This window comes from Pleurodeles waltl, chromosome 1_1 (assembly GCF_031143425.1).
Source record: "Pleurodeles waltl isolate 20211129_DDA chromosome 1_1, aPleWal1.hap1.20221129, whole genome shotgun sequence".
Taxonomy (NCBI): Eukaryota; Metazoa; Chordata; class Amphibia; order Caudata; family Salamandridae; genus Pleurodeles; species Pleurodeles waltl.
The window spans coordinates 267,660,546-267,676,944 of record NC_090436.1 but is presented as its reverse complement, the minus strand read 5'-3'; the positions used below and the strand labels follow the sequence as shown (position 1 = coordinate 267,676,944).

At 44.3% G+C, this 16,399-nt stretch overlaps 1 protein-coding gene across 1 annotated transcript in view; it reads left to right on the top strand.

The window, feature by feature from the left end:
- EMB (embigin) overlaps positions 1-16,399 on the top strand; it is a 180,766-nt gene that overhangs the window by 125,860 nt on the left and 38,507 nt on the right. Inside the window, exons 5-6 of the mRNA XM_069221598.1 lie at positions 611-699; positions 16,194-16,321. Of these exons, the coding sequence (XP_069077699.1) occupies positions 611-699; positions 16,194-16,321 (217 nt within the window). The remainder of the gene's footprint in view (positions 1-610; positions 700-16,193; positions 16,322-16,399) is intronic.

Genomic DNA, 16,399 nt, shown 5'->3' with positions numbered 1-16,399 from the left:
ATTGTTTTTTAATTCATTAAAAGTTTCAGAATAAAGTTAATTTTATAAAATGAAATTAGTCTTTTAAACTTAACAATATTGAACACAAACATTTTAGTGCAGCTGGTTAATTTTCTAGAATATGGTTTAAACATTTCTAAATTAATATATTTAAATTATTTCGTTATTGAATGCACAATTAATTTGGTGAGTTAATGTGTTGTAATGGTTTGTTATTTCATATTTTAAATGGCTGTATATTTATGTTGAACATTACATTATTTTTCAATACGTCTGTAAAAAATAATAAACTTAATTAGAATTACCTATACTTTCCCATAGTGAGATTTTCAACCCAGTAGCAAAGCTCCATCAAACCAGTGGCAAGTTACTAGTAGTAATTTTACTCTTGTAAAGTGTGTTGTAGACAGCTCTCCACCTACTAATTTCAGGGAATGAAGGCATGTAAGGTTGCACATAGGTATGCATCTCCACTCAGAAATGCCGAATAGCAAAAAAATGTATATTTACCTTTGACAATCAGACCCTTTGTCTGATATGCCCTGTACCTTCTTATTTTAATGTGTTACAAAGCAGTTTATTAATAGATGTGTGATTCCTGTTTCTATAGGTTTGATGTTAGCGATAGCAGCGAGCTTGGTAATTACACCTGCATATTTAAATCTAAATTGGAGGCCAAGGCAACATTTCATTTGAAAGGTAAGGACCACTTAGTGTTTAATTTGTTCTAAAATTGTGACTACTCTCCATATTTGCATCTAAGAACCTTAGCCCAAACCCTCCTGTAGGAAAGAGGGTTATTAGTTGCAAAGGATGTAGTCCTTCATAAGTAATAAGTCTGCACCCTTCCATCTACTGGGAACCAAGTACCCTGTTGTAGCACTTGACTCTCTGAGTAGGGAGGCAGAGCAGTCCAAGGCCTACACAGGGCAGGTGGTGTGGACTAGTATCGTAGCTACACAACACCCAATAATTAATTATTCAGTCAATGCTTTTACTTCACAAAAAAAAGGTATTTTGTTTCAAACAAATTACTCCAGGCATATTAATTCGCAAATCTACATGTGAAGGATGTTGGAAATACCTACTTGGACACCCTCCTTACAATTTGCAACATTTACAAGCCCCGAATCCTATAACCACAATTACTTTCACATATACTAGACCCAATATATTGTGGGTGCTGCAGATAGTCCTACTGGCTTTTTTTAGGCTGTCAACCATCAATCAAAGCAGACGTATGTTACAATAATCTAATGCACCGCCATTAAAATCACTGAAGATGGTACCGTCTTACAAGGATATTCATTAATGCCTGTAATAGTTCACTGCATGCTGAAAGTTCAATTTTCCACCAGGAGTGGTTTCTTCAGGCTGCCTGGCATCTAAATTGTGCATATCATGGGGCGTCTCATTTTTACAGCATTCCTTACTTGCACAGGACCTGTAGTCTGTCTGGGTGTCTAGCATTTCTCTTGGGCATGAAGTCTTCCTCAGAAGCACCCAGGAACCCCAAGACAGTGTGCCCTACGGTCTTCAACCTCATGGTCCTATAGCCTCTTTAGAAACTTGCAAGGCACCCGCTGGTCCGCAGAAGTTAGTCCCACCCTCCTTTTGAGTGTCACGATCATGCAGAACCAGTTCACAGAAGATACAGATACATCTGTTTACTGCACCCTCCGAGTGTAGGGGGGTCAGCTCCTGTGGTGGTCCGAGGACCGCCACATTTGCATTGATGGTCGGACCGCTGCACTCCGGGCAGTCCAACAGCCCAATTACAACCCTGGTGGGCAGACCTGCCAGAGGACCGTCGTCCCCACCAAGAACATGCTTCCCACTGACATGACAGTGGTCAGAATTGTGCCCAGCCAGGGTGTTGGTGAATTCAGTACCACCTGGCTGGTTACAACTCTCCCTCACTGCCAGCTTTTCCATGGCATTTCTGCCAACATGGAAAGACTGACAGTGAGGGTGTGCTTGGGGCCATGGGGGGCCCTGCCCAGCACCCAGCTTTGCAGACCGTGCTCATTCAGAGGGTGCTGGTCAAGTCCCTTTTTACTATGAGATAGCCCTCAGGTCCCATAACGGAGCTGAGTGCTATCTCGTAGCACTGTTCCTGCTGGCTTGACTGGCGGGAACGCTCTATTGCAATGTTCCTGCCGGTCAGACTGTCAGGATCATTGTAATAGGGCGGAGGGGGAGGACCCGGTGCAACCCTAGTGGGCTGACCCGCCAAGTGACCGCCGCCTCTACCGAGAACATGGTTCCCGGCGGCATTATGGCGGTCGGAGTTGTACTCCGCGCTGCCTGGCTAATTACAACTCCCCTCACCGCCAGCCTTTCCATTACAGTTTTGCCAACATGGAAAGGCTGGCGGTGAGGTTGTGTTGGGGGCCACAGGGAGGCCCATGCCAATGGCATGGGCACTACAGGGGTACCCCTACCCAGCACCATCAGAGTGCACGCTGTCTGCTTTGCAGACTGTGCTTTCCAAGAGTGCTGGTTGGCCCCCTTAGTGCTACGAGAGAGCACTCGGCTCCTTTAAGGGAGCTGAGTGCTATCTTGTAGCACTGTTCCTGCCAATCTGACCAGTGGGAACTCTCAATTGTAATGTTATCACCAGTAGACCGGCGGGAACATTGTAATCAGGCAGGCGTCCTCCCTGCGGCTTTGGTGGTCCTGGGACTGACAAAGTGAAAATGAGGCCATTAGTCCATGGGTGGCAACTGAAATTAGAAGCCCTTCAGTCTATCTTTGCTGTGGGATCAGGGATCTTCCCCTCTCCCAGTGGGCATTCATCAGACAGTAGTCAAGTCTTTCCCTTGTGTTGTTGTTATTAAGAAGGGGTGGGACGCTTCATAAGCTAGGCACCTCAGCCCAGTCCTAAGGTGATACATCATCACTCTACCAGTGCCCCAACTCTCCTGCACAGCATTTTGGCAATTTCCAAGAAGGTGCTGTTGAAACAGCTTATATGCTCCCAGTTGCCAAAAATGTCTGGCCCTTTCCCGTTAAAATTTCAAAGGGCTGTCCTTCATGTGTCTGGCTCCAGAAATCTGGCTAAATGCCTTTGTTTTTGTGGGGTTGAGCCTTTCAAAGCCAGATGCAGTTTGAAAAGTAATTAGCACATGCCTATTCCGTTCCACCCTCTACCAGGAGCAGACTGCTAATGAGCTTTGATCCTCCAGCTGGGCAGCAGGGTAATTGACGTGGCACATCAGGGCAATTCAGAGGCTCAGATCTAATTAGAATCTGAGTCAGAGAAAAAGGATACATCTTGAAGGGTTACATAAAGTGAAGATATGTGGAAATTAAGGTCCGATCTGGATTCGGTTTCCTGATTTACCATTGGATTGGTGCTTCACTCACCCCTAGGCCCAACTGTGACAAAAACTGCACTATGGTGCAGATTTTGCCTGTAATATATAATAAAGTAAATAGCAAAGCACTCTGCATAATTCAGTAAAACCCTACAGATGTACATGCTCACACTAATTTTCCCTTTGATTTTGAAGAGGTCAGCACCATGAAGAGTTCCTCCTGTGCCAGGCTACCTATACACAATACCAGGCTGAGTTAGATTGTAGTCTCAGACACTTGGCCCATACATGTATGTGCACATCTTTACGTGCACGAAGCCCAGTGTTTGAACATTATAAAAGAAGCATAATAGGTACATACATGTGGAATAAGCAAAAAGTGCCTTTAAATGCTGACTACAAGTTAATTCTATCTGGAGCCTTTAGTAAAGTGCATGTGCATAATAATAATAGCTATAGGCTCATAAAGATAAGTGTCATTAACATTATTAACCACCAAATTCACGAAAAGCAGCAAGCTAGCATCTTCACAAAGGCACACTTGTGTGCTCACTTACTAGATTAAGCTCAGAAGAGACATCTTTCAGCGAAGCTTCAGTGGGAAAGGGGATTATAAAGTGCTAAAACAGAGCATAAGTAGCAGGCTGGGTAGAGGCGGATTATCCAGGAGGCATAACAGAAGGTACTGCAGAGCCACTTGGTGAGCCCCCTGGTCCATCAAACCTTTATATGCAAGGATGACAAATTTAGTCAGCCGGATGTTTAAGGTGGTGTTTTCAGGATTAAGGGCTGCTATGATGCTCAGACCACACACTCATACTCTGACTGTTCCACTCGCCCTGGAGTCTAAATTTACACTCATCCGAGAGGGCTGGTCAGAGGCACAGGACATGATCGAAGGATTCAACACACTGGCCACAGCCCCTGTGTTTGTTTCCTTCCATTGGGCAGCGCCAGCAAGCTAGATGGTTCAAAAAAAGCCACTCGCCCAGCCTGAGCCTGCATACTGAAAAACATTGGCATCGCTGTATAACCCAAGGTACTTCTATGATTGGTCCACCAGAACCTTGTTACTATTGTATGTCCAGCTGCCTCCCTGATGCTTGTTTCCTTCCAAATGTGACTACCTTTGTCGTCTTCAGATTAACCTCCAGGTTATTGATGGTTGTGTAGGTCAGCACCTGATTAAGCAAGCATTGCAAGTTTGTCAGCACACAGGAGGTTACTGATCTGAGCTCTGCCAATCTTCGGGGGTGGCAGTTAACTGAATCAAGAAATTGTGGAAGCTCTGCGATAGATGGAGAAGTAAGGGGGCTAGCACACATCCTTGTTTGACACCCCGTGATGTTGGAATTTTCCCAGACAAATAAGAACCATCCCCTAACTTGTTATGGATCCAGGTGTTGGTGTGTAGCTGAATTATGGACTCTAGGAGCTTCGAGGGGATTCCCCACTTTTTTTTAGTTTTCCTCAGAGGGCTCCCCATGGTACACAGTCAAATGTTTCCCTAAAGTCCACAAAGCAACAATGTAGCAGGGAGTTCGAATAATTTGCCTTGTCAATTAGTATTCACAAAGATAGGTTATTTATGGCACCAGACTTCGCAGTGAAACCTATTTGAGTTTTTGGGAACAAGCCTGTTCAGCTCCACCCACTGTTTCAGGTCCTCCAAGAGCAGGCTGGCATAGTACTTAGCATCGTTGAGCTCTGCAAGCATTAACCAAAGAGCTTGGTTACCAACCTGTCCCAAAACAGTGTTCAGTTTAAAAAGGGCCTGTGGAAAATCATTGGGCTCCAGGGCCTCATCCATTCTAGCCTTTTATATTACAGAATCCAACCTGCTTGATAGAAGGTGTATCTCGGATGCAAAAGAGGGCTGATGATTCTGAACTTGAGACAGATGCTCAAAGGAATTTACAGATAGACTTACTGTGCCACACACAGAAGAGCAGTCTTTACCTTTACTTGATAGGAAATGTCTAATAAGGAAAGTAGCCCTCTCTGATTCTGTGATGTTCACACTGCCCAACCCACAGCTTCCATCCATTTGTTTGCTCACCAAGGTCCAGAAGTTTTTGGAATTGGGCTGCCAAGTTGCGTATAAGAGAGTGGACCAAAATTGCCTGTCTCAAGCTTTTCTGTGCCAGCTTGAATGCGTAGATGAACTCTTTGGCCCCTGGTTTCTTTCAGGCATCCCTCAGAGCCTTGTTACATGCTTTCTTTAGGGCCTATGTCAGTGCAGAGAATGCGCTTGGTTTTGGGCGAGTGTGATAGTGGGCTGGCTGTTGGAATTTCGCAAGTAATTGAGTGCAGAGACTTGACCATTCCACTGCTGGAGACCCGTAATCTGACTTGGCTCGGACAGAGAACAGCACACACTCTTCCATGAAGGAGTTACTGACAGAGTGACTCCACTTAAGACATATTAGGTTTTTTGAGTGAATTCCTTGGTGCATAACCCTAGCAGATACTTTGGCCCATATTTATACTTTTTGACGCACAACTGCGCCAACGCAGTTGTGCGTAAAACATTTTAACGCCATTCCAAAGCGCCATGCGGGCGCCTTATTTATTGAATGACGTTAGCCGGCACAGCTGACTGGTGTGCGTCAAAAAAAATTACTCACACCAGGCAGCGCCGGCGTAGGGGAAAATGGAGCTTGGGCGTCAAAAAATGGGGCAAGTCAGGTCTGAGGCAAATTTTGGCCTCAACCCGATTTGCGCCATTTGTTTTGAACCCCAACCCCCATTGAAATGATTCCTGTCTTAGCAAAGACAGGAGTCATGCCCCCTTGCCCAATGGCCATGCCCAGGGGACTAATGTCCACTGGGCATGGTCATTGGGCATAGTGGCATGTAGGGGGGCACAAATCAGGCCCCCCCCAATGCCACAAAAAAATTACGAAAAAAATACTTACCTGAACTTACCTTTCCTTCCCTGGGATGGGTCCCTCCATCCTTGGGTGTCCTCCTGGGGTGGGCAAGGGTGGCAGGGGGTGTCCCTGGGGGCATGGGAGGGCACCTCTGGGCTCCTTCTGAGCCCACAGGTCCCTTAACGTCTGCCCTGACCCAGGCGTTAAAAAACGGCGCCCATCAGGCTGTGCGCCGTTTTTTAAGGCCTGCCCCCTCCTGTGCGTCAAAATGACGTCACAGTATAAATAAGGCGCACAGGCCTTAAAGTCATTTTTTGGAAGGGAACGCCTACCTTGCATATAATTAACGCACAGCTGGTTCCCCCTTCTAAAAAATTACGCACATGGTGGAACTTTGACGCCCGCGGGGTCGGACGTCAAAGTATAAATATGGGGCAGTGTTTGCGCCGATTGTCCTTCAAAAATGTTGACGCACATTCGGCGCAAAGAGTATAAATATGCCCCTTTGTTTGCTATGTTTGACGGTAAAGGTGATTATTTGAGGACAATGATCACCCTCCGTACGAGGGACAGTACAGTAACTTTCAATGAATGGGAGTGTTTCTGTATTGCAGAGTGTTTTACTGTCTGTTCTCGTCCAGTTCAGTGGTATGTCTTGTGGAACCTGGCCGTTAAAAACTATATAGCCATCACTGTTGAGTTGCAAAACCAAGAATTCACCTAACACGCTTTGAGAGTAGCCCCTTGGCCTTGATTGTTACATTGGCCCTCATTATGACTTCGGTGGTCTTCTAAGAAGACTGCCAAAGTCCCGCCAGACCAAAGACCGCCAGTGTTGGCGGTCTTCCGACGACCATATTCTGACTGCTGGCAGCTCTCTGCCATAATTTGGGCGGAGAGCTGCCAGCAGCCATTCTGGCGGTCGGCGGTGCAGTGGAGGTTGCTCCTCCGCCACGTCATCACAACACCGCCCACCGAATTACAACACAGTCAGCGTGGCGGTGTTGTGGTGACAGGGTGCTGCCGGCAGAGCAGGCCCCATGGAACCCGTTCCCTCCTGGACGACTACCGAGGCAGGTAAGGTGATCGTCCGACAGGGGAGGGGGTGTTGTGTGGTGTGTACGTGAATGGGGGTGTGAATTTGTGTGTGTGCATAGAGGGGGTGAGTGCATGTATGAATGCGGGGGGTGTGGTGTGTGTCGGGGGGTGTATTGTGTGGGGTGCATGCGTAAGTGGGGGGTGTGGGGGTTTGTATGGGGGCCCCATGGTGTTCGGGGGGGGGGGGGAGGGGACCCTATCAGCTTTGGGGGGCGGTAGGGGGCCGTGGCTGTTGGGGGAGGACGCAGGAGAGGGGGGTGGGGGAGACCCCTATCAGTGCCAGGGAAGGAATTCCCTGGCACTGATAGTGCCTACCCCCATGGTTTTCATGGCGGTACAGAAGCCACGAAAAACCATGGCGGTATGCAGGGTCATTATCCCGCAGGCCGCCTAGTGATGGCCACCGGGCTGGAGACTGATGTCTCCAGCCTGGCGGTCGTTACCGCCGTGGCAGACGGTGTGGTACATTGGCGGTTTGGCATGAGCCAAACCGCCAATGTCATAATTTGGTGGTAGTTACCACCAGCCTGTTGGTGGTGCTACCGCCAAGTTAACACCGTCCGTCGGGGTAGTATAACCCCCATAATGTCCTGAGGCTGCCAAAATGGGGAGCAATCCAGGGATTCAGGGCTATCTTGAAAGAGATTGGTATTGAAGTTACAGTAATCCGCTTTGGGGAAGTTTAAAGCTAGGGCACATAAAATTGTTATTAAGAGTTTGATCCTTGACCGCTTTTCTCACTTTTCTCTTGACATAAACATTGATTATCAAGAGGGGGCACTGCAATCTTCAAATTGCGATTTTGATTCCTAACAGCTACCTGTCTTGAAATGTTATCAAATCAACATTGCTTTGCAGATGACATGAGACTAATATAGACAGACCACCCTTTGGTCTGCCAAATTTGTGCTCTGAGCGCCTTCTTCCAGTATTCAATAAAGCCAGTTATGGAAAGGCTCTGATTTGCCCATGTTTGATGCAGTGCCAGGATATCAGGCCTGTTAAAAAGGCAAGAAGATCATAAGGCTGTAGAAGTACACTTAAGTTCCAGGAGCACAATGCTGGCCAGAGCAAAGTCAAATGTTTGGATGCCAGGTGTTTGGCTCAGTCCAACCATCTGCTGGACAAGGCTGCAGCCAGCCAGTTCATATCAATCTCAAAGGGAGAAGTGGCAGTCACATTTCAAATTCTGCCATTGGTGACAGCACAGGTTTGGGCACTTTTTAAGACTGAATATGGATTATTTGTACTGGGCTCAAGGGTGGAGTGTGGTTTTGTCAACACAACTGGATTACCAATCACTGTGAACATGCAGCCTCTGAAAAGGATTGAATAGTTTGTGCCCAGGAAGGAGAGATTGATGTTAAGAGTGTGGCTTCTGAAGCTTGAGAACCCCTGGGGGTTACCTTTAGTAGGCTAAAAATGTTTCCCCTATTCAAGATGTCCTGGGGGCCTTGCGAGCGATACTGAGAAATAAACAGCTTGGAGTTTGTGGGGTGTGGTACTGCCTCTTGCTGTTGGACGCAGGACGTGGTTGGGGTCTTGTTCTACTATTGGTGGCCTTGGTGCAGTACCCGGGTTGTAAACCATCTGAGCTCAGAGCCATTGAGGATCAAATTTTATTGTGTTTTTTAATCCCGGTCCATTTTTTATTGTTACTTCTAAGGAGTATTTCCAGACCTGGATGACACTGCAGGGAGCCAAGATTCTTCCACTAGTGGTTCTTGTGCTGTCTGCTGTCCATGTGCGATTGTGTCCTCAGAGTTCCTTGACATCACGCCTCTGAATCCATGTCTTGCTGGTTGGGCGATGGGTTCTGTTTAATTTATTGTGGGCTTTGTGTGTTTGGAGCGGCCACTGAGGGACCATCTGAGAGGTCTTGGGGGAGAGCGTGCAGTCACTGGGGGATCCACTCCGTTACCCATTTGGCCCGACAAGCTCTGCACTTTTAATGATATACTGGGATTGATGTGTGACACTCTGCTGTCCTTTACATTGAGTATGTCCTGTTAGTTTATTCGTGAACAGCGACTACAGTTTGGGAGATGCAGAGATTATGTTACTGCCTGTTTTGTTGCTTCCGGATTCTTTTCCCCCTTGCTGAGTGGGTGGGGTTGGTAAAGGTTGTCAATAACCAAATTCCCGTGGACTGGTTTGACAGTTGGGGGCAGACTTTCAGCTTGGGGTGATGAAGTTGGTGCCAGTGTCAACCCAGTGATCAAGTCTATTGACTGGGCCGTTTTGTTGCTGGGGTGACGAAGCTCCTGCAGATCATCTGCGCTACTGTTCTCAGAGAGGATGTGGACTATTAGGAGCCATGCTAGTGGCCTCATTGACGGTTGCCGCAGTGCTGACCGTTGAGCCACAGATTACAGGTGAACACTTAAATGACCATTGGTTGCTTTTCTGTAAAAAAAAAAAAAAAAAAACTCCGGCGAATGCTTAGAAGCTTCATGTATAGGTCGTGGGCAATTACCAGAGATGCCAAACAATCCTATAATTTCATCCAAAACGGTGATGAGAAACATCAGGAGTGAAGATTATCTGTGATGGGAGAGCAGCAACAGATTGACTGTACAAGATTAGTGGTTGATTGTGCTCTTGAAATTAGTTTGTTTTAAATTGTCCAGCTTGTCTATTCATGCTGTAAACACAGCTAAAAAGTTCAAGAGATCACCTTGTACAACCAATTTATCAGAGTGGTATTTTAAGGCTGCAACAGTGGACTGGAGTGTTTGCAACAATTGTGGCCACATTGGGCACAAGGAGCCTGAAATAATTGAAGGGCTGGTTTTAGCTTCCGATTTATGTCTCAAGCAGGCTCAGTAAGGAAGAAAGGACTATTCCAAAAGTGAGTGGTTTTTTTTGGTTCCACGCTGCCAAGTTTTTGGATGGGATCCCCCTGTACCATCCAAATTGGGTGTCTTAGTAGGTGAGAGTGAAATTATATTGCCCATTGAAGTCCTGGCCCAGTGGGCAGCTGGTGGGATGGGGATACTAGTGGCACTGGAAGAGCTGGTGATGCGGCCCACTTGTATCACCAATGTTGGGGCGGGCCGCATGATCTTTATTGAATATCTGGTGTGTCATCCTTGATCGTCCCATGGGCTAGGCTCATTACATGGAAGAGCAGATTCTAGGAGGACAGATGTGAGATCAAATCTGGTGGAGAGTTGTGCATGGTTGTGGCTATCCTAGGGGGAGAATGCTGGCTGGTCTGCTGATTAGCTGTTTTTGGTGTTGACTTGATGGCTATTACCTTAAGCTGTTCCAGTTAGACATTGACATCCTTCATCGCCGGGCTACTGCAGAGCTCATCCTGGTCTGAAATAGAGCTAGTTATCGAAGGTGGATGTACTGTCGCCTCAACTTTGAACATCGACAGTCTCTCCTCCGGTGGCACCAGTCTGTGATAAGTCAGAGGGCCACCTTGAGCACCTTTTGTGCCATCTATAATGGACAGCTTTTTTAAGAAGTCCAGGAGGGTTGCTCCCGTATAGTGGGGGGAGGGTAATCCTGCAACCTAGCACAATGGCAGAGGGCAACAGAAGAAAACGTTGTCAGATGATTCCAGATTTTGTAGACTCGTGGGTTAGCCCCGCTCATCCTCACCCTTGTCTAGATGCCTTGCGGGGAGGGCCAGGGGCATTAGATAAGGTGGGCGGTGTCGAATGCTCCCTCTCCTAACTACTTTGTCCCAAGCTGCACTGGTTTTCTGGCTCACTGGTTCTCTGGTTGTCAGTTGTCTGTGTGACCACGCAAGAGGGGCCACAAACACCCTCCCTCCGCGCACCTGCTCACCAGTAAATTCACTGCACCCTTGTTGTCTCACTCCACCTCACCAGCCACATACCTTCCATCCGCAGCAAGCTGCCTCCTTATTCCTGCTCAGACGCACTACCCGGGTCAGGTTCGGGTGCGGTCACAGTATTCTGGGCAGCTGAGAATACAATCCAGCTATCCAGTGGAGGAAGGGGGCTGACGAGGCATGTGGGATGCATGGGGCCGAAGCCGCTATTGGGGGACCTGGCAGGAGCAAAGCCAACCTGTGGAGGCAACATGACATCGGTGCATAGTATCACGCTTGGTAATGGGCTTTACAGGGCGGTCTATGCAAATATGATACTTGCCTTCAGTAACAGAAATTGAATAGGTTGTAATCAATCCAGTTTTTGAAGTCCGTAGTGCTGAGCTAAAAGCAACCATATATCTTTTCCTTTTTATTCATTGCTCCAATTTTATATACATTAACTTATGGACTATAATCCTATGGTTACATAATGGCTCACTGTGTAATATGGGCCAATATTGCCACTGAAGGGTATGGAAAGCCTAACATGGCACTATAGGACCAAACAACTTATTAATATATTTTTATATTCCAGGTATACTTTTAGGTGGGTATGTGAAAAGGTGTTATTTCAAATAATGAACTGTTTATTCAAAATAGTAAGTAAAATGCTAGGTTATACTATCTAGGAATCTGAAGTAAAAAATAGAGAACAATACTTAACTTTGCAAAATGTATCATTTTAGAATAAAACACCATTTGTTAAAAGCATCCTGTCTGTACAAATAAGAACCTGCTGAATTTGTTCTCCTAATAAATGATTTAGTATAGTGAAATCTTGTTAAAGTATTTTAGAACAAGTAAACCATTTGTCAGAATTGAATTGCATGTGTATCCATGTAATTTCCAAAAAGTATACAATAGCAATGAAATACTTCCTATATTCAAGCTCTGCCAGTTACCCTGCACATTTAGACATGCATCTAGAAATTACTCATTTTGCATTACACAAAAATAAACAAAAATTTGACTTTATTGACAAAACAATGATGATACTGAATGACACAATAATTTCAATGTATTGTATTGCAAGGGTGTTGTTTTTGAGCCTACTTTAGAACTTGATGAAGGGGTTACTCCTTCACAAATGTAACAGATATCCTGTCTGCCATATTACTATACCCCATGGGATATAATGGGATCGTAATACGGCCGGTGGGATATCCGTCATATTTGTGATGGAGTATTCCCCTCCACCCAGTTCTGAATTAGGACCTTTGTTTGGATTTTATGTGAATAGGTGTAGCCATGCCATACATGAGGACTTCTTAGGTGCGTCTCTCCTTCTATGGGGCACATTGTCCTAGCAGTGTGATGGATGAAGTGTGAGAGATAGGTGCAAAGTTTATAATTTTCAGTATGCTGGCAGCTTTAAGCAGCTCTTCAGGTAACTTTATGCTATTTCTTATGATCATAGTCCACTAGGTATTGCACTGGGTTGTCGGTTCTAAGATATTTTCTTCAAAGTTAATGGTCTTTAGCAGGTATAGGTTGGAGAAAGGAGTGGTGAAGAAATCTGCTGGGATTAACTTTTTTAATATCACTCCATATCTGATTGTCATTGTGAGATGTCACTAAGTGGATATATTATGTATGCGTTTAAGGGTGACCGTAAATATAAGGAAATTATAATGCAGCCTACATGAACTAAAATTGGCTTCCTGACCACTAAATGCTATGGTTTTAGTACTAGGGAGGGCTAGGATCTTCTATAATTGTATTGTATTGTAATTGAATTTTCTATAGCACATACTACCCCTGATTAAGCATTGACGGGCTTTGTCAGTCAGCATGCTTTCAATGATTATTTTTAGTTATTGGGATTAGTCTTGTGCTCTTAAGGAACCCACTGCATGCAGTTACCCCACTTTGTATGTAGTATATAGATTTACTGGAGCTAGGCATGATCTTTAGTGGGGAAAGGGGCAAATAGATGAGCTGAAGGAGATTAGGTAATGCTAGGTTGCAGGGGTATCACATTTAAAGGAGAGGTTGCGATCGTTGAAATTATGCACGGGCAATTTTCTGAAACACAATAATAAGGATTAAAGCAAACATGCCACTGACTTATAGTAGGCTCTGCTCAGAGAGACGAGGTATGACGAGGATGGAATATAAGGAATGTTTATTTGAATGAAAGGAGAGTCCATAATTTAAAGTTTTAATTCAAGATCAATTTTCCTGGGAGGCTTTTTTGAGATTGCATGCAATCTGAGGATGCAACACAGTAGAAAGAAACAGCTCTATTCGTATGTGCGATAGTGCTTTATTAGGTTCCTTTGATAAGCACTAGAATCGGGCAAAAATGTATCCCCGAAAGGCTACTGTTGGAGCACTGATTTAGCAAGAAGGTCTGATCAGCTCAGGAGTTGGAAGCCTACAGCTATGGCTGGACACCTATATAGGAAACATTCAGGCTGTGCACAAAGGCAGCAGTCCATGATCATAGCAGTGTGGAAGAGTACATGGGGCAATACATGCAATGTTGAAAAGGAGATTCTACAAATGCTGGAGTGGTTGTCTTCCTATGTTCAACCTTAAAATGTGACCCACAATAGTAATTTGAAAGCTAAGTGGAACTCATTTTGGATGCTCCTGGTTGTGGCATGGCAGAAGATGGGGGTGATCATATCTTCCCTACAGTGGAGGTGCATTGCCTTCATTCCTGTGGCTGGTAGGTGCAGACAGTCTATGAAGTGAGGAGGATGTAATCAGGGGCACTTTTATCAATTTTGTGAACTTTGTTATCAATGAGCTTCTATTAGTTCTTTATGAGCACTGCAGCTGCTACATGCCACTGGCCATTTGGTAGATGGGAGGTGTGAAGGGTAAGGCTGTAGTTCCTGTTGTTCAAGGTGAGGAAGTTTCTAGAGCACATCTGCACTTTCTGTCCCTAACTGCTGCTTCAAAAGGGGCAATCCTTAATGTTAGACCATTAAGTATTGTCACAACAAGACCTAATCGCTCTGCAATTCCAACCCAGGGAGTTTCCTTATTCATGAATTACCTTTATTCTGTACTCAGCAAGATTTGGACTGGGGGTGCCAAGAACAGAGTGCATGTTAGATGCCTATCAGCTTGTATTGGAGTAAAATATATTTTTATAACAAAAGAAAGAAGAAAACCATTGTGGCTAAATATGATACCTCTTTACTAAAAGGAGGCAAAATGGTAAGGGGAGGTGATCAATGGATGTATATTTTCCCAAAGGGAATGCACACTCACCTATTAGTGCCAGGGACAGCTCTGTTCTTTCCACTTCTGTGTGAACCCCCTTTGCTTGAGCCTTACCTACCTCAGCACCAGGCCTCCTGTCCCCCAGCGCAATACCATGCCATTCATACATCTATGGCTAAAATTAGTTGTCATAGTTGTGTTGTGCATGGATCCAGGTGCTAAGCATTACCATTGTAAGAATCACTATGATGTTTTATTCCTAGCCCGTTCACCCCAAACAACTTTTTGCTTTCTTACCAAATAAGATATGACCTGGCTTTGTCCATCTCCAGTCCAAAGCCTTATCCGTCACTTATTGTTAACTTGCCTCCTCTAGCTAGACTTTGTGACTTATGTTCCATCAACATTTAGTGGATTTCATTGACATTTCTGCATCTTCCGAAATTGTATCCCTCTGTGGAGAAGATGCACTAGCACTGCTTTTCCCTGACTTGCGTTCATGAAAACTGTTCTCCTCATACATTTGAAAAACAGGTAAAACCTAAAAGAGGGGTCCTTCCATCAAACACACGCCTCGTTCCTTCATGCCCTAGAGTGATAAAAAAAACAACTCACTTGAGTTCGAGGGTGTTCTTAAACATTGGAGTTATATTAATTATTATGATAAAGAAGGATGCCCTCTCAACCTGGTCAACATATAATTAAAGATCTGTTTTCCATTCTTACAGATAAATACAGCCAGAAAACCATAGATAACCATGTTTTGATTTATTTTTTATTATAGAAAAATATGGAAACTAGGTATATATAAACCACACGTTATATTTTGCAAAAGGTTTCACAAATTATTATTGTATCCCTGTTACATCTGGCCAGAAGGTCTATGCATGACAATTATGAGAGATGATTATCTGGCTTCCTTGAAGCTGTGTTCTTTGAAATATCTTTGGCAAAACTTTCAGATGTTTTATGCCCCAATTTTGTACCTGTATCTTGGACCTCTTTTATGTGGTTAAACCTTGTTTACTTTGAGATTTAAACCTACACTATGTATTTGTTAGTGAGGGATATGCTGCACATTGTACTGCTGTGTCATTGTTGGTATTTAAATTGAGCAGTTTAGAAAGAAAGAAAATATTGTGGCTGCCGCAAATAAACATGTATGTAATGATACTTTCTTATGAAGTCCGTTAGAATCCCATGTTACTCCCACTCCACTCCATTTCACCTCCAGTGTTTTCCATTTAGAGTTTGATCTATTACAGTTTCACTGGAAAAGTTGAAAGTTTGATGAAATACTTAATTATTTTCAATGACCTTCCCATTTAATATGTGACTTGAAGAAAGCCCAGAAGGGCATGCATGGTTACCAACACTATGCCACTTTTTTCCAATTGTGATTCAGACGGTTTGATGAAGGGTCAATGCACACTCCGCTCTCCTCACTTTGGTGCTGACCTGTTTTGAAGCAAGATGTTTCTCACAAAATGCTATAAATTTCTGAAAGCAAAATCTCTTTCCTTTCAGCAAACATTTCACCTAGAGGGAATAGAACTTTCCAGCCTGTAGAGCCCCCGCACCCTCCTCACTTAAGCAGTCCACCAAAGCATACACTGGTTGTACAAGAACTTTAATAAAACAAATAGAATGCATAACCTCCATTTTATGTTTTAAAAAGATTCCTAATTGGAACTGTTTTCACAAACTAAGGTGTAGAATATATTGCTTCATAGGAGAAAAATAAATGTGCAATATATTGAAAATAGACCACTGAACAAAGTTCAGTACTTTCAGAGAAATGTAAGTGGGATTTAGTAAATATAATTTGTCTATTTGTGATTTTGTTTAAACAAAAATTATTTTATTTTCTCTTAGTGCCTAAGGTAAAGGGAGGAGATAAGCCAATGGTTAGTTATGAAAGAGATACTGTTGTAATGAAATGTGATGCTGCAAAACACAAACCAGTGGAATGGATCTGGTATCGGAGTGAAGGAGACAACAAGGTAAAATATTAACTATGAATTAATAATGTATGTTTTTATATGAATTAATGGATCCTTGGACCAGCATATGATTTTACA